This window comes from Catharus ustulatus, chromosome 16 (genome assembly GCF_009819885.2).
Source record: "Catharus ustulatus isolate bCatUst1 chromosome 16, bCatUst1.pri.v2, whole genome shotgun sequence".
NCBI lineage: Eukaryota > Metazoa > Chordata > Aves > Passeriformes > Turdidae > Catharus > Catharus ustulatus.
Genome location: NC_046236.1, coordinates 12,076,881 through 12,094,369, shown reverse-complemented (window position 1 = coordinate 12,094,369; position 17,489 = coordinate 12,076,881). Strand labels below are relative to the sequence as shown.

The 17,489-nt window shown below is 43.6% G+C and overlaps 1 protein-coding gene across 1 annotated transcript; it reads right to left on the bottom strand.

Annotated features, from left to right (window-relative positions):
• Positions 1-14,767, bottom strand: EIF3B (eukaryotic translation initiation factor 3 subunit B). The gene is made up of 19 exons (XM_033074471.1): positions 14,320-14,767; positions 11,210-11,402; positions 10,109-10,228; positions 9,960-10,017; positions 9,182-9,310; positions 8,011-8,168; positions 7,282-7,413; positions 7,127-7,193; positions 6,979-7,025; positions 6,013-6,223; positions 5,255-5,327; positions 4,695-4,817; positions 4,440-4,518; positions 3,485-3,623; positions 3,162-3,287; positions 2,606-2,683; positions 2,152-2,260; positions 1,654-1,771; positions 1-572 (listed from the first exon to the last, which is right to left on the bottom strand). Exons 1-18 carry the CDS (start codon positions 14,750-14,752, stop codon positions 1,668-1,670), a joined length of 2,379 nt encoding a protein of 792 aa, XP_032930362.1. The 5' UTR covers positions 14,753-14,767; the 3' UTR covers positions 1-572; positions 1,654-1,667.
• Positions 14,768-17,489: the final 2,722 nt, after the last annotated feature.

Sequence of the window (17,489 nt, the reverse complement as noted above, 5' to 3'; positions counted from 1 at the left end):
CTGGTTTTAGTATAGGTCTGCTTTTATTTCCATATTCAGCTCTTTGAGGGAGACATCCTTTCACAATCTGAAAGGAGGAGGGTATAGCCCGCTGTAGTGCTGCTTCAGCACACTAAAACACATCATACAAGAAATGGTTCTGGTGACTTTTCCCCAACCCAAAGGAACAGCTGTCCATGCCCTGGGGACACAGAGAGAGTCCTGGAACCCAAACATTGTGTGTGTGAGACAGGGGTGCACTGGTGAATCTCACCTCACTGGCAAGAGGCAAAAACTGCCAGCTGGCAAGGACTGCACGGGAGTTGGGAAGTAAATACTGGTAGTAGTGGATTTAAAAAGAAAAAAAAATAATAATCAAATCCTAGAAAAAAAAAATAATATAAATTTAAAAGCAGCGCCTTTCCAGTATCTCACTGCAGCAGGCAGCAAGATTTAAAGGCACTACAATGTGTCAGAATGGAGAAAATCTGGTGCATCCACCCTTCCAGAGTGCAAGAATATGGATTAAGAATTCCAAAGTTGATATAGGCTTTCGGAAAACAAACTTCTTTTCAGCACAAGATCTGGTGGAGCTGCAGAAAAACAAAAAAAAAAAAGAGGTGAGTTAGTTACTGTGCTTTTATACAAAGAGCTCAACCTCAGAAGCTGAGCTGGTGAAAGGCTACACCAGCTTGTGTTTCACCTCTTCCTAAACTCATGTGGTTTAAATCCATACACTAAGCAGCTTCTCTCCCTCTTCCTTCCATAAAAAGATCTCCCACATATGGAACACATAAGTCAGACCCAAATATAGTCAAAGGTATCAAGGCTATTATTTTTCTACAGCTCCAAAAGGCAAATGTTGCACCTGAGCTCTTTAGATATCTGGAGGCTGAAGAACTGCAGGGTGAATTAGAGCTGCATATTTCCAGTCTGCCTTCCTCTTCCTTCTCTTTTGCAGAGAGGGAACCCACTGCAAGTTTTAAACCCTGTCAGTGTCTGTGAAAGTATTTTTCCTCCTCAATAAAATGTCAAGCTCATTAAAGGACATTGCCTACAAAAGGGGCTGGAAGTAGCCTCCATGGCCAACATAAAATATACGAATTTACAAGAAGGAGCTGGGAAAAACACTGAATTAAATACAAGATTTCCCAGCAAGCCATGCCAGTCAGTACACACAAAAATCTGAACTCTATCCAACTTTTCTAGAAAACAATAACTGAATTCATGCAGATATTTAAACATCATCTCAAAATTTTATCAGCTCACAAATGCTATATAATCTTTAATACACTATTGAAACTGTCCAGTCTTGGACTAGCATGCAAATCTTCCAAAAGGCGAAATTCCTATCTCATACCAACTGCAATTCCTCCTGCTGATGAACTTACAGGTCTGCAACACTGTGTTCATAAGCTGACCCTGACTCTGTTGCGGATTTGATCTCTCTGTCAAGACAGGATGAACAGAGTATTCTGTTCAGTACAGTTCACAAATCTGACTTTCTGCAATTCCTTTTAAAAAACCTTGTCTTTCCTAGCCACAGAAAAAAACCAGACCAATTCAGAGAACAACACATTCACCAGTGCAACAGACAGACCTAACTCCCTAAAGCAAATTATCAACTTTATAGCCATACAGTTGAGAGTTTCTCTCAGAGTTATGTTATCTTACCACAATTTGATTAATTACTCTGGTTCTGCAAGGGTAATAATTTCTTCATTGATAAAAAATTCCACAGTCTCCTCCTCCCAGTCATCGACATTGCTGTCCAGCTCATCTGTGTCTACCCCTGCAATGGAGAGAACATCAATACTGAACACACAAACAAGGCAGCAATGGAATGATTTGATGCTCTTGGCAGAAATAGCCCTTAGACCAGCAGTGAAACAAGAGGTGGAGGTATTTGGTGCTTTAAATCAAAAGTACCTGTGAAATGTATTCAGTGACAACCAAAGCATTACTGTCTCCTATTACAGTTTTATCCCAAGCTCAAGCCAATGCCTTTTTTCCCTCCTTAAATCCTGCCACGATTCAGGATAAAGAAGTACAAAAACCCTGCAGAGAACAGGGGGCTGGCTTTAGCAGGAAGCAGAGGGAGAAGAGAAGGGAACAGGCCCTGCAGGGGGAGAAGAGAAGGGAACAGGCCCTGCAGGGGCTCTGGGTGCTCACCCCCGCGCAGCTCCAGGCGCTCGTTGCGCTGCTCCATGTACAGCTCTTGTGCCATCTTGCGGTACTTCCTGAACTCCTCCATCATCGTGCGCCGCCGCTCCACCAGCTCCTGCAGGGACACGAGGGCTGCTCAACCTCCCCCAGCCAAACACACCCCCAGGCATTCCTGAGCCAGGCTTTGTTCTCATCAACACCTTCTCTGTCAGAACCCTCTTTAGGTGAGGCGTTCTTTTTCCTAATTGAAAGAGCTTTTCATAATTTAAACACTAATGCAGCAACATGCTAAGAACTCCAAAATTTTACAAAGACATAACACCAATTCCTCTCTAGACTCTTTACCTCTCTGAATCTCTGGATCAAATGAACACTTACGATACAGGAAATGTAACTACCAGTACAAACTAAGGATAGGCTACAAGAATTTAATCTATATTATATTTCAAAAATGTCTTGCCTTTGAAGCTTTGGACTGGCTCAGGCGATCCTTCTGCTCAAATATCTTGGAGTATTTCTTCAGGTCCTTCTTAATTTGCTGTGAAACAGGAAATTTCATTTCAACTGGCGTTATCAGACTAGCAATTACCACCACCTTCTCTAGGCCTAAGCAGGCTATGCCCTTCTGAAAAACATCTCTCTGCCAGGCAATTCCCCTTCACTGTAATTCCTGTTCACTATAATTTTGTGCCTCCTGGCTTATAGATCATGTAAGTGCTTCTGTACACAAATAACTAGCCAAGTCTGAAGAGCAAAATTCAATTTACTCTTCTTTATACCCTTTCATCATACCCTAATGGTAAGAACAACTGGTAACCACTTCTATTTTGAGCTTATAACACAGTTAATAGCTGTAGACATTCCCAGAAATGAGATCCCACACAGCAATGTGTTTATTCACACATTCAGGGCAAAAGGCAGTTGTGTAACAAACCTCATCCTCAAGAAGAGGGAGTACACCAAGCATGCTTTATACCCCAAACCCATGTCAGCACAAAGTCCCTGGAGTACCCCACCTTTATCTGATCCTCGCTGAGCAGGGTAGCTGGTCGTGGTCTCCAGAGCAGCTGACAGAACCTGTCTTTGTTGTTTTTCTGAAGCAGACGGCCTTGGAAGGTCCATAACCAATATGCATTGTCCACCTGGAAGAGCAGTGCAGCAGCTCAGCCAAAATAAGCTTTAACTTAACACCGGAGTGCTCAGAAATTAATGTTTTAAACTGTGGTGGAGGTTAAGGCATTTGACCAGTGACAGGTGTTCATTTTCTCTTGCTAATCAATAGCCCTTTCCAGTACCACTGCAAGGCAAGCAGGGGTGGGGAAAAGAAGTGCATCAGTACCTTGTGGCTCCACCAAGACACAGAGGTGACAATGTATCTGCCCGTGGGGTCCCACTCCACGTCCGAGGCTGTGTAGTGCTCCGCGATGTTCATCATGGTGCAGTCAGACGTGTCAACAAAGGCTAAGGCACCATTCATGCTGCACAGGCAAAACAAGACATTGCTTTACACACCAGCACAGCCTGGGCTTTAGAAAACATTTCACAAGCTGCATCTCTACAACTCCTCATTATAAACACAGTCTCACAGCAGCCAAGAGACAGGTTTGTACCAGTCTCTGTGGCTGGAAAGGAATGCAGTGGATAAAAACAAAACACCACTTCTGTTTCCATATTTAGGGACCTTTAAGAATACAAATAAAATGGGTAAAAGTCACAGTAAAAACATGCTCTGGGCAAGCTACAGCCAAAGTCCAACAACCATATGCTTAGATATAGCAGTAAAGAAGAGAGTAAAGAAAAGATTTCTAAGATGAACAGCAGTGCTTGTTTGAAAGCGCATGAAAGTAAACATTACTTGACCAGTTAAAAACAATAATTTTCATTTGCTCTAAAGTGAAACTTTCTTGATATTTCTTTCACAAAGCAGCACTGTCATTAACAGGTATTGCCCATGAAAAGGCACATAGTGATGACAACAAATGCATCACAAGAGCCATGAAGCATGTTCAAACTGGATTGGTTCAGAGCTGGTATTTCACTTAATAGTTGAAAATGTTTCTAAAAATCCACTTTTCTACTGAAAAATGCATTGTTCATTTGGTGTGGCAAAAATAGGAAGTGAAAGCTGCGAAGGACTAAGATACATCATGAAGTTGCACCTCTGCTCTGCCTTTGCTTTTGCACAGCTCTATCAGGATTACAGCACTCAGCATTGACAGGACACCAAACACTTATTGGTGAGATACTGTAGTTCTTTTCCTCTTTTAAAATCAATGTGGTGGTGTAACACTCACCTTCTGAGGCCAGCCAACACTACAAACTGCCCCTGGGGACTCCAGAATATCGTGTTTGCCTGCTGTTTGTCAAATGTTTCTGAAAAGAAACAAGACAAATTCAGAAAAAATATCTCAATCCAATGCCATCAACTACAAGCATGAACCTCACTAATTTCTCACAAAATATCACAAACAGCTGCAATTTTGAGTTTATTGCATCTATTACCATGCAAAATGTTTAGTGTCTGCACTTCTCACTTGTTTTTCACTTACTTATGAGTTCTATTTTCCCGTTGTTTTTAACATGGTAAAAGGAAACTGAAATTCGTGGAGTTTCTCCATGCAACACAGCAAACTTGCTTCCATTTGGTTCCCAAGCAAAGGCTATGATGCTTTCTGCAACAAGAGGAGCAACAACTCTGTTAAGGGACAACACAAACCTCTGATTTCAAGTAGTTACCAAAGAGGGAACCCATCTGTTAACAGAGTTTCTTTTAAAATACAGGTTGATAAAGTAATTGCAGGGAGTTACGGGAAGTGTTTCTAAGCACAGTTCTAAGTCTTCCATCATCTACAAAATACATCCATATTATCAGCTCTACCATTTTTATTAATAACACCTTTTCAGTTCTGTCATTTTTCAAGTCAGTCACAAACACGAACATCAACAGAAATTTTGATTTCTCATTTTCACATGGGACATTCTGCAACATTAAAATCCAGCTCTTTTCCAAAGGGTAAATTCCTAATTATGTCATGTGTTGACAAGAATTTATAAGATCCAAGCACCTCTACAGAAAAGTTTAAGTTCAAAAGGAAATATTTGGCATTACCTTTCATTTCCACCACATCCACCGGCACCTGTTTCTCTCTCATGCGGAATATTTCAAAGTTGGTCACTACTCCCTGTAAAGGCCAAAATCAGTTCATGACCCAGCACAGAAACAGCAGAGTAAATAATTTATCACTAGGCATAAGAGGACAACTCCACAATTAGCATGTTAGGACACAGGATGAGAGTGACTCAAGGTTTATTCCTTTAACAAGAGTAGATAAATACACTATGTCTCTTTACCAAAAACATTCCAAATTTGCTCTGATAAAGAATAATTTCAGAATTGTAGAAAAAATTTCTTTTTTTTCAGACTGTTATAAAATTTAATTAATACAGCTGAATATGTGACACATTATGCAGCTTGACCTACATGATATTCAACAGCTGCTTAACTCTGAGCAGAAGAGGTGAGGCACAGACCTCTCAGAGACCAAGAGGCCTCCAGAGTCAAAGCAAATCCTGGATGCAAACATTACATAAATTCTGCTTTCCACATGCTTCAAAATCAGTTCTCTGAGAGTTCTGTGCCTCACCTCTTCTGCTCAAAATTAAGCAGCTGTTGAACATCATGTAGGTCAAGCTGCATAATCAAAGCAAATCCTGCATGCAAACATTACATAAAATCTGCTTTCTACATGCTTCAAAATCAAATGGAAAAAAATTTAAAATTTACACTGCCGTTAAATAAAGACATTACTGGAAGAAAAATAAACATGAGGCAGAACCAAGCTCCCAATAACATCAGAATCCATGTACCTGTGTGCCTTTGGGAGTCCTGTCTACCTTCACACACAGGTAGTCCCCGTTCTTCTGCCAGTGCAGTTTGCAATCGACTACGTTGAACAAATTCCGCACACGAATTTCTTGTCTAGAAGGCAGCTGCATCAAAGTCACTCTTGCTGGGATGTCTTTGTCCTCAGGCACCCAGAAAGCAATTATGTTACCACCTGGAGACCATGAGAAGTCTCTACAGGAACAAAGTTAAAAACATGCCATTTCAATTTTTAGTTAATGATATTACAAGCAGAAAGCACTTTCCTCATTGTATCTGAATGTTGCACAAAGATTAACTCTCAATAATAAACACAGGCACAGACAAATAATTAAGGGGCATTTAATAATGATACCTAAAGAGATTTTTAAGCAGCTATATAAATTTGCTCTACCACCAATGTTGTCTCATTAGTACATGTCACCAAAAAGCAGGGGCTGCACACAGAGTAACTGCCAAAGATCCAGGAAGAAATGAGCCAAAATAAACCCCATTAAATCACCACAGAGACCATCTTCCTGCACCTGGGTACACTTCATTTTCTTGTTGCTTTACAGAGAGGCACTTTAGAAATTCTCACAGGAGTCAACGTGTTTTGTGCAGACACAGCACACTGCTCTAAGCCAGCACAACCACCTTTTTAGGGAGATATTCCCTAACTCACTGCATTCCAGTCTGGTTTTGTAGACAAGGAACTCAACTCCCAAATTGGACCCTGGATTAAGCAGTACCACAAAGAAGATTTCAAGGCACAGAATCTACCAAGTGTGTTCATCAACAAGTGAAGAATTTTCCATTTCTTTTTGCCACTTTGGCTAATTTGACCACCTCAACATGCAAAGCTCTTTGCTCCAGGCAATGGTCTGAAGATTCCTCTTGCCATAACAAATCCCCAAACTAAAACATTCCAGCTAAAGAGCACAGTTATGATTACAAGGGAATAGACTCACCTTATCCCATTGATTTTCAAGCTCTTTTTGTCCAACAAACCCATAGACTAAAAGATAAGAAAAGGACGAATTTTCAAGTTAGTAACATTTTTATGTTTACATATGTACTTTTTACTCTCATTATTATGCAAAAAAGGCAAGAACTTACAGGTGTTTCATAGATGCTGAGGGTATCTGAAGTCATTCGAGCAAAGAATTTACCATCATGACTCCATCTAAGCAAGAAAAAAAATATAAAAATTAAATTTATTAAATGAAGCCTGGGACCACAACTCTCTACTCCAATTCTGTTTCTCAACCTACTTAAAAATAGGCCAGTGAGCTGAGTTTTCACAGTGGAATCCTCTCTTCTTTTGGCCAGTCAGAATATCCCAGATGATGATAGCCTGAGGGTCATCCTGTGTGTCCATCAGAGGGCTGAAGGTCACTAAATACCTACCAAAAAAATAACCCAATTCAGTATTGAAACTTCAGCTAACATGTCAGTACCTACAGGCTTTCATCCAAGTTGTATTTAAATATCAGGCATTTTTAAACAGCAGTTTCTCTAATGGGATTTTTCAGGGGAGGGAAAAATAAGAACAGGATGATAAAGGAGGAGAAAGTTTCCCTGGCATCCCCCTGGCTGAAAAGGTTCCAGATTTGTGTGCAAGTCTTTCCATACTGATGTTACAAGGGAGGGGAACTGTTACCTATTATATAGTTTTGACATGAGACTAGCACTGGTTTCAAACCAAAGATCATTGACCTTATCCAACCCAAATTACAGGGATGTTGGGCCTCTCCACTGAAAAGTAAATAATCTCTTGAATATAAAAAAGCATAAAACCCAACTGCTTCCAAATGTGTTACTTGAAAACTCAAATGAACATACATCTCCATCCTGGAATAATTTTATCCTTCTCACCAGAGCTCTTAAATGTAAAAAAAAAAAAATCTTAAGAAGTTAACTTCAGCACTTCAGCTATGGAGGATGCTGCTGATGCCTCATGTTTTTAACCCCTTAGCCCAAACCAATATCATGCTCTGTACCTTTCACAGGGTGAGAAGTCAATAAGCTGCACTCCTTGGTGACTAAACCTTTGAATCTGCTTGAACTTCTCTCCACCCCAGAGAGCGATGCCCCTCTGGTGGAACGTAGCCAGGTAAGTGCCTTTGGGAGACCAACGGACATAGGTCTCTGTCCACCTCTGCATTTAAAAAAAAGTACACACAAAAATTAATTCCATGCTGTATTCCTAAAAGAGAAAGAATTCATGAGTGGCTTGTGTAGCAGTACATTTTGTAAGTCCCTTTACTAAGTGAAGATCTCAGGATTTGTGGCACTTCTGGAGTTTTATTTCATGCACATAATGTACATTACCTATGCTTCAGGATGAAAATTGTCAAGTGAGACCTTTTCAGTTTACAGATCACCAAAGATGTTTTTCAGGCACAGTGACATCCCTTACAGAATAACAATTAAGCCCACCTAACACCCTGGATTTCCTTTTTTCAGCCTTGATAATAACACACTGCTCTCAGAAGTAAGTGTAAGTATTTCCAATTTCTGAACAACACAGCTCTGGACCTTCAGCTAAGTTAGAGAGATCTCAGCAATACAGACCACAGCTGGAGACCATGGTGATGAGCAAATATTCTCACCATCCCAGAGCCAACTTCCTCCTACTGTAATGCAAAATAGTTATTAAGGAAAATGCTCCTGGGTCCTAACAGTTCCCAGCAAGTCCAGTGCCTGCAGCAGACAAGCAGACTAACTCTCCCTTTTTAATGCCATTACCAAACCAGCTATTCCTCTTTAACACCTCTGGTCAGCACAAAAGCAAGGAGTCATCTGAAACAGCAAACATAAGCACATATTCAGCTGGAATGAATAGTGCTCCTCAAACTCTGACTTTGCATTCTCAAGTCTTTCTGAATCACCTGTAACAGAGAGATGAAGGAAACTAATGGGCATCATAGACCAGTTTAAAACAAAAAAAAACACCACTACAAACTTTTTAAAAGTTCACTTCACAGTTTTCTTACCTAAGCAGCTAAGTCTAATTCTAAAGGATGTGATTTCACCATTCTTCACAAGGAAGAAAAAATTATTACAGCAATGGAAAAAGGTCTTTTTTTTTTAAATTAAAAAGCTGCAATGTCATAAAATGAAGGAGATTGGCAGTGTATCTGCAATCTCCAGCACTTCCAGGACACTCACTGCTCTGTCCTCAATTTGAACAGGTTCCTTGATGTCATTCCAAAAAATGGATGTCCGGTCTCCTGACTCAAAGATCACACTGTACTGATCCCTACAGTCAGGGTCTTCCAACCAGTACCGGAGATTCCCCTGAGAAAAACAGAGCAAGAGATCATTAGTGAGTCACAGGCTAAGCCAACAAGTTCCACAAATTAGTATCTACCTGGCAGGTGGAAGCTGGTTTTACCAGGGAGTGCAACTTTGGGTCTTACCACTGCAAACAAGTTTTTGAAGTGAAATTAAACAATTCCAACTACTGCATGTTGGAGGCTGAGAGCACACCATAAACAGGTGGACCTTCAAGGTGTTTTGATGATGTTTAATACCTACTTTAAACAAGAAATCATTTGGTGTTTGAAGAAAAAGCAGACTATTCTTTCTTCTACAAGACTATTTACAAAGTTAATGGTTACAAACACCAAAGTTTGCCTCAAACAATTAAGAATATAAAAAGATGTTTTTGAAAATCTATTTTTAAATGACTTGTGCAAAATTATTATTCACTCTTAAATAATAAGAGTAAATTAAGCTTCACACTATGTGTAACTATTAAGCAGAAGCACAGAGTTCTCCCATCACTGCATGGTGGTGAGCATGAAGGAACAGCAGCATGTGATCAGCACTGCTATTTACACCACCATTAACACATCATTTCTATTTTCATATGGACATTTGAGCAGTGAAGTAACCATTTTATATTAAGCTGAATATTCTTTCCACTTTTCTAAAAATTCCTTACCAAATCCTTAAATGGCTGTTTCTCAGGGATTTCCCACTCATCACTGATTGTCATGTACCTGAAAGAGCAATTTGGCTGGTTACACTCCATGCAGGCACTCAGGATTAGAACCCCCAAATCTACAGATAACACACAATTGCTGCACTCACTTATCAAAGTCTGTGAAGAGGTTGACTCTGAAAGTGTGCTGCTTATCCAGTTTGTATCCATCTGCATTCTTCACAGCATCCACAGCATGAGAGGGGGACATGTACTCCAGGAAGATGTAGCTGCAAGGAAAGAAAAACAAAGTACAAGACATTGTTGACTACACAACAGACCCAAAATAAAGAAGAAATAATGGAGATGAATTCAGAATTCAGTACAGAGCATCTATAAGATAACTTCTTGTCTTGTCCCTAACCAATCAGGGCCAACAGCAAATAATCTCCATTCTGGCCACAGATTTGCACAAATTTTTTAGCTGTCTAGGCCTGATCTCAACTAATTTGATACTTTTTCTGAAATGGGCCAGACATAGCAGTGAGTGCAAGCTGAACACAACCAGGACAACAGTGACAGACAGGAACATGCAAGTTACATCCACAGTTCTTCCCAGCTGAGTACCAGCAATGTTTGGGAACTGTAACTTGCTGTCACCGGCATCTCAAAGCATCACCATTGTTTTTCAATTACAGAACTCAGCTAGCTTCCTTCTGGCAACTTAATCCAGCCTAGCTCAGAGCCCACGAGACTAAAACTAATGGCATCCTGAACACTATCAGAGTGTTAAACAGAGGTATGAACACAGAGAGACAGAAAAATTTTCATGCTGATCATATAGAAGCAACAATCCCTCCACTCCAGAAAACTCTTTCTATGCCTTCTGAAGTATGGATTGCTGCAATACTCAGAATATATGTTACATATACTGACAATCTATTTTGCAACAGTCCAGCCATTGCTACTAAGTTTTTAACTTCAGCCATAGCAGAAAACTAGGAAAAAACGCCTCATGTAGCACAGCATTTTGTCTCCAAATCCAGTAACTGTTTCCATAATTAATCCCCACCATCCTCCACTTAATGAGCTATTAAGCTTCTCAGTTCCCTCAGGAACTTGTCACTGAGACTGATGTTAGGACTGCACAGGCTGAGGTAAAGAAGGTGATGATAACACCATGAGCTCACCATAAAAACTGACACTAACAATCAAAGCCAAGCCAGAGCTGTGTTTCAGTCCTTTTCCCAGTTGGAGTTATCATGACTTACCCTTTTGTTTTCCCATCTGCTTCTGGATAAAATTCATTGATAATCTTGCCAAACTTGGAAAATATTTTGTGGATGACATTCTTCAGTTTCTCCAGTCGGTCTGGTCCAACCTGGGGCACGTTATCCACGACAATCACCGAGTCTATTCCATCTGCCTCCTGTGGCTGATCTTTCAGGATGTCACCAAGCAGTTCTGCAAAGACAGCACAGACAGGAAACTAAGGCACTGCTCTCATCATGAAGGAGGGAAGACAAAGATGAAAAGAACAGATTGAGTAAGAAAACAGAGAGACTCCAAATTCTAAGAAATTTCAAGAATCATTTAAGAAGCTTGGTAATGAATGAAGGCTCTGTCAGAAAAACAAATGAAGTGAATGCACAACACCCCAACAGCACATCCTAAGTGACAGGATTGTGTGATTTCATGGCAAACTTTAAGCACTCAGATCTTGAAGTCTTTCCTACAAACATACTTTAGACACTGAGGGTGTCAACACTCACACTAGCAATTTTTTTCAGGAGATGGAACTAGCTCACAAAGTCCTCAAAACTGACAATAGCACAGATAAATGCATGATTTACTACCTGACCTCTGACCAGTCCTCTTGCTCAAATTATAACCAGATGACTTTAATAAAAACAAATGTAACCTGTACCTCCCTCCCAAATTACACAAGTTTTAGCATAATGCAAAACTATCCACCATGTTGGAAGCTCTGCATGTCTCAGCACCACTAATTAAGAACTCACACTCCATCTAAACCCTTTAATTAAGAACAAAAACGAAGGTCCTAGGCAAGACACTGAAAGCCACATTTAAGCTTTGTAAAGACAAGCACACATCTTAATCCAAACACACAGAGAAAGACTTAAAATATGAGAACAAACCAAAAGAGGTGTTGTATATGTTGATATTTCTAAGACATTAGATTTTGGATGGTTTTGTAATTCAAGATTTTTTTCCTGCCTAGAAACATAACTGCAAAGATCTCTAGCAACAAAGAAATACGAGAAACATGCTGACTTGGAATTTCAAACTACTAAAAAGTTGTTTTCTACAACTTTAAGCTTCAACAGGTTATTACACATGAAGCTTTCCACTGATCTAGGGCAACAAGAATCACAAATATTTAGCCCATTACCACCAAGATTATGTAGCATCCACAGAATGTTGCTGTTTGTAATATTTATCACTCAAAAAGATCATCTCCATGTGCATGTAAGAACTACAAATAAAAATATAAAATATACAAAATGAAAGCACGCCCCATAAGAACATCTCCACATGAGACTACAAGCAAAAGGAGAAAACCAAAGTAAAACACAGAAGGGTAATTTTTAAGGTTCCTTTAGTCATTATTTCATAGCCACTTCTCACAAAAGATTTTGTAGGCCAAAATGCATGTTTAGATTCCTGAGCAGGAATGTAACACCCTGTACTGAATCAAAACTGTAACAGACTGAAGTCAAATTCCCACACTGTGCCCTTAAATTCAAAATTGTGAACAAAGGAACCTTCAAAGAGCAAGAAGCTGGTTCAGCCAGCTCCTGTTGCAGCCAGCAGGGAAGCAGGGTGTGGTGAGCACAGGGCTATCTTCTGCTAGCAGTATTTCAAGGACCAGTGTCATTATCTGAACTAAAGCTTCTCTGGTACCTAAGTGGGTGTCCAACACATCCCTTCTGCTTTAACTGCTGCTCTTCCATGCCAACACCACTCAGGAGAAAAGAGGCAATAAAGGATCTGAGATGCTCCAGTCCTGCAGCTGGTCCATCTCACAGGTGCTCCTGAGGATCTGTGTTATCATGAGCATTAAAAGAGCCTTGGCTTGGTCACACTGGGCTGCTTTTCTCCTTGGGGAGGCACCAGAATAATGGGAAAGGAATAGGGAAGCTCAAGAAGCAATACACACAGATGGAAAGCCAGACCAGCAAGAGTGACTAAACTTAAATGCTGTAATTCAGCCACTAACACCAGATTTCATACAGCTGAGAATTAACCAAAATAATTAACAACAAAATAGGTGGGGATGGAAAACAGACCCAGTTTCTAAGAAGGGAACTGAACACAATCCTAGATGTACACAAAGTGTATTAAGCAAGCACTTAACAAGAAGATTCCAGCTCCAAGCAATTTTGCCAAAGTCTCTTCTAGAAACAAAGTAAAAGTTTGAAGAGCTGTTACACAGACTGCTAAACTGAGAACAGCAAACACTTCCTTAATCTAGGATATTTGGCTGCTGTTTTATTAAACTAAACAAAGGACTGGAACACAAGAATGCACCTGTATCACCTGTATTCCACTGCCAGGTGAGATAACTGGCTGATTTACAATCCTGTGCTTCAGAAACATCTTTCCACTTTTGATATGTGTAACAGACCCTACAACACTCACAGGAGACCCTGGAACAGCACAAATGCTGAACAAGTAACAGGGAAACAAGTACTTTTGCTATTCAAAAACTAAGGAAATTTATCTGGAAAGACCCATCTGAGAAACACTAAATTAGAGTTCTAACTTCTGTATGACAAGCTCATGTATAAACATTTATTGTCTGTGCTGTCACACAACATTTTGGCCCTTTTAAGGCAGTCAATATCCACTACTTTTAAAAGAGTCTGGGCTGATATTTTTAACTGCTAGAAACGATTTTTCCCTATTTTCTTGTCACAGAGTACCTACATCACATCTTCACGAGCAGTAACTCTTCTCAAACCCTAATTACCTACGGATCTCATTCTGGGTGCATGGGAAAAACAAGAACGATGAAACAGCTTGCAACGACCACATCAACCATTTAAAACATCTGTTTCTACACTGAGTTTAACCAGTGGAGACAAAAGGAAGAGAGACAAGCTGATGATTCCACTCAGAGGGCAGCCCACAAGTGAGGTGTAACAGCGCTTTTAGAACCACCAGCAGTAGGATTGAGGACAGCAGCGCTGTGCGGTGCAGAGATAACTCAGAAGAAAGGATGATTTAAGAAGCACAGCTGCGGTGCAGAGGCGCACAGAGGATGTGGAGTGCCCAGCACCGGGCCGGGGGCTGGGGCTCAGCGCTCCCCGGCCTGCCCCGGCTCCCCACGGGCTCCCCCGGCTCTCCCGGCCCGCACCTTCGTCGCTGATGTCGTCCACGAAGTCCTCGGGGTCGCTGAAGGAAATCTCATCCTCGGGCTCGGCCGGGGCGGCGGGTGCGGCCTCCCCGTTCTCCTGCGCCGCGCCGGGCTCGGCCTCGGCCGGCGGCTCGGACTTGGGCTCGGCCGCGGGCTCAGAGCCGGGCTCGGGCTCGGCCTTGGCGGGGCTCTGGCGGCCGGACGGCGGCTGCGGCTCGGGCGGCGGCTGCTCGGGCTGCTCGGCGCCGGCCGGCGGCGCCTCGGACTCGCCTCCTCTTTCCTCCTCCTCATCTTCCTTCTCGTCCTCCTCCCGCTCCTGCTGCTGCGGCGGCTCCGTGGGCGGCGGGGGCGCGTCCGTGTGCTCGGGCTCCTCGGCGGGGCCCTGTGCGCCGGGCGGCGCGGCGGCCGCGGGGCTCTCCTCGGTGTCCTGCATGGGGCGGCGGCGGTGCCCGGGGCCGGGTGCGGTGCCCGGTGCGGGTGTGCGGGTCTCGGCGCGGTGCGCTGTGCCCGGTGCTCGCTGCGGGCTCGGTGCCGGTGCCGGACCCGTCCGGAGCGCGGCGGGGAAAGGCGGGGGAGGGGCGGGGCGGCTCCTACGGCCGGGCCATGTGCGCCAGGCCCAGCGACCCGCGCGCGCCGGCACCTACCAACGCGCGCACGGCCAGAGGGGGATCCCTGTGCCCGCCGCCTCTCCCGCTCTCCGCCGCCCTCTCTCCCCTCCACACACAGGCGATTCCGGCGTCTTTGCCGATCCCGTTTCGCTCAGCCAGCGGTGGGTTCTTCACGGTCTCACCCCACTGCACGCGCGGCACCCCTATTTCCTGACTGCTGTGGTTGAGCCCAAGATGGCGCCGCCTTCCATTCTACTGAGGTGGGGTCCGGCCGAACCATTTTGGGGAGGCATCGTAGCATTTAACTCCCTGTGTGTGCGGCCGCTCAGCACATGTCGTTGCCCAGCGCTGGGCAGCCGGTGACATGACAATGCCATGGTGACAGGACAGCACACTGGTACGAAACTTGCCCTATCGTCCCCCTACAATCTTTCACCATGGCTTCGCCCGAAGGCAGTCGGCGCGCGCGCGGGCGCTACCAAGCTGGTGTAGAGGGAGACGCGCGCGGTGCTTCGCCGACATCGACGTGGTTCTGCCGGGGCACGGCGAGGGCGGCGGGTCAGCGCACCCCCCGCGGCGGCGGGGCCGCGTGGTACGGCCCGGCGGTAGCGCCACATCAGCCGGGCGGGATGGCGGCGCCGGGAGCTGAGGAGGTGCCCGTGCTCCGGCGGCTTCCGAGCGCCGTTTTAGTCCCACATCACCTTTGTGGGTTTTCGATAACATTTTTCTTGAGGCACAAGAAGACAGTGGCCATGCTGTGGCATCTCTGCCTGCCCCGCGAGAAGCGTAAAGGTCCGATGAGCTGCCGGTGCCGCCGGACACGCAGGACAGGGATCTGAGGGGTCACCGTGCACAGTCCTGGTGTCTTAGCATGATTTGTAAAATGGTTTCAGAACTGGTAAAGTTCCCCTCTCTCACGTTGGTTCGAACATGACTGACCTGAGAGACGTGACCCCACGTTAGCGATTGAAGTACCTCAGGCTGAAGGAAAATACTTATGTCACAATGTTCACAAGGTTCACAAAGCCAGGACACGACAGGTAATTTGGGGTAGTTGCCCTATAGCCTATCGTCTATCTGAAAGAATCCAAGTGGATTTCACTGAATTACCAAAGGTTGGAAGGTATAAATTCTTGCTGGTACTAGTAGACAAATTAACTCATTGGGTTAAAGCTTACCCAAGCTCGAGGGCTACAGCCCAGACAGTATCTAAATTCCTTCTGGAGGAAATCATCCCCCGGTATGGTATAATCAACTATATAGACTCAGACCAAGGAACACATTTCACCTCAAAGGTTATTAAAAAACTGGCTGAAACCCTAGGAATTCGGTGGGAATATCATACACCATGGCATCCCCAGAGTTCTGGACAAGTTGAGAAAATGAACCAGACCTTAAAAGCTCAACTATCAAAATTAATGATAAAAATGTCCTGGCCAAAATACCTCCCCTTAGCATTATCAAATATTAGGACGATGCCTCACTCTGAGACAACCAAAAATTTTGTGATAGAAAAATTAAAGGAAATACCAAACCCTTATCTCTGACAAATTTTCTTTGCAATGGATACGTGAAATCTGTGCTAACCTGCACCTCAAAGCTACAGACACATCCCAGGTGATCTGGGAGCAGGGTCTGGCAGCTCTGGATTTACAGAAATTTTCCTCAAGGGTCTCTTTGCTGTTGTGTCCCCTTCCAGAAAGTGTTACAGAGTTTTCCCCTCACTTTTCATTCCCTTTATTGAGCCACATTTGTGTTTATAGCCCCATTTGCTTTCCCTGCCACGCTGTCTGTCACTTGTGTGGAATATGGGTTTTGCACACTTGCCATATAGTTTTGTTGCTTGGCTGAGGGTTCTCTGGCAGGAGAATTTGCCTCTCTGCACAGTAATGGGCATGTTTGGCTAATGGGCCCTTTGTCTGGGGCCTCTTGCATATTCAGAGCTGCTCCTTTGTCACCAGGCAGCAAATATTAAAAGGAATTGTAAATATGCCCCGTTCTCACTGGGATGCTGGCTGAAGCAAGAATCAGCTTGCTGGGATAAACTGGTCCTCTCTGCTCTGCAGCTTCCCAGCAGCTGTCCAGGCTCTCTTACTCTGGAACAGCTCTGCCCATCACTGATTTTGATGCTTTTGGAGTGACCTTCCTCCGTGGTTTGTGTCCTCTTAGGGTACATTTGGTGTGGACCTGGCCAGCTCTGCTGATGTGTTTTGGGATGGCACAGCTGGTAACAGGGGGGTGCAGAGCTGGCAGCTCAGCTGGGCTGCTCGTGCAGCTGGAGAAGGAATTTCTCCCTGTGTGCTGGGGACTGGCAGGTAACTCATCTCCCAGATTTGTGCAACAAAGTGCTGACAAAGGGAGCAGCAAGTCCAACTGGTCCCTGGGAAAGCCAGGAATTGCCATGGCCATGTGGACATGACAAGTGTCTTCAGTGCTGGGGCTGTTGGTAAGGAAGTGGCTCCGTGCATTTTTTGTAACTTTTTTTTTTTTCCACATCTAGAATATAGATTTTCTTTTTGTCCTATAGCTGCTTTCTACTGTAATTGTTTAGTAAATTGTCTA

Coding starts and splice junctions, on each gene's coding strand:
- EIF3B (XM_033074471.1), bottom strand. CDS start 14,752: ATGCAGGACACCGAGGAGAGCCCCGCGGCCGCCGCGCCGCCCGGCGCA. Junction 7,414..8,010: donor GACTTCTCACCCTGTGAAAG/GTACAGAGCATG, acceptor TTTTTTTGGTAG/GTATTTAGTGACCTTCAGCC. Junction 4,519..4,694: donor CGGGAAAATAGAACTCATAA/GTAAGTGAAAAA, acceptor GTTTCTTTTCAG/AAACATTTGACAAACAGCAG.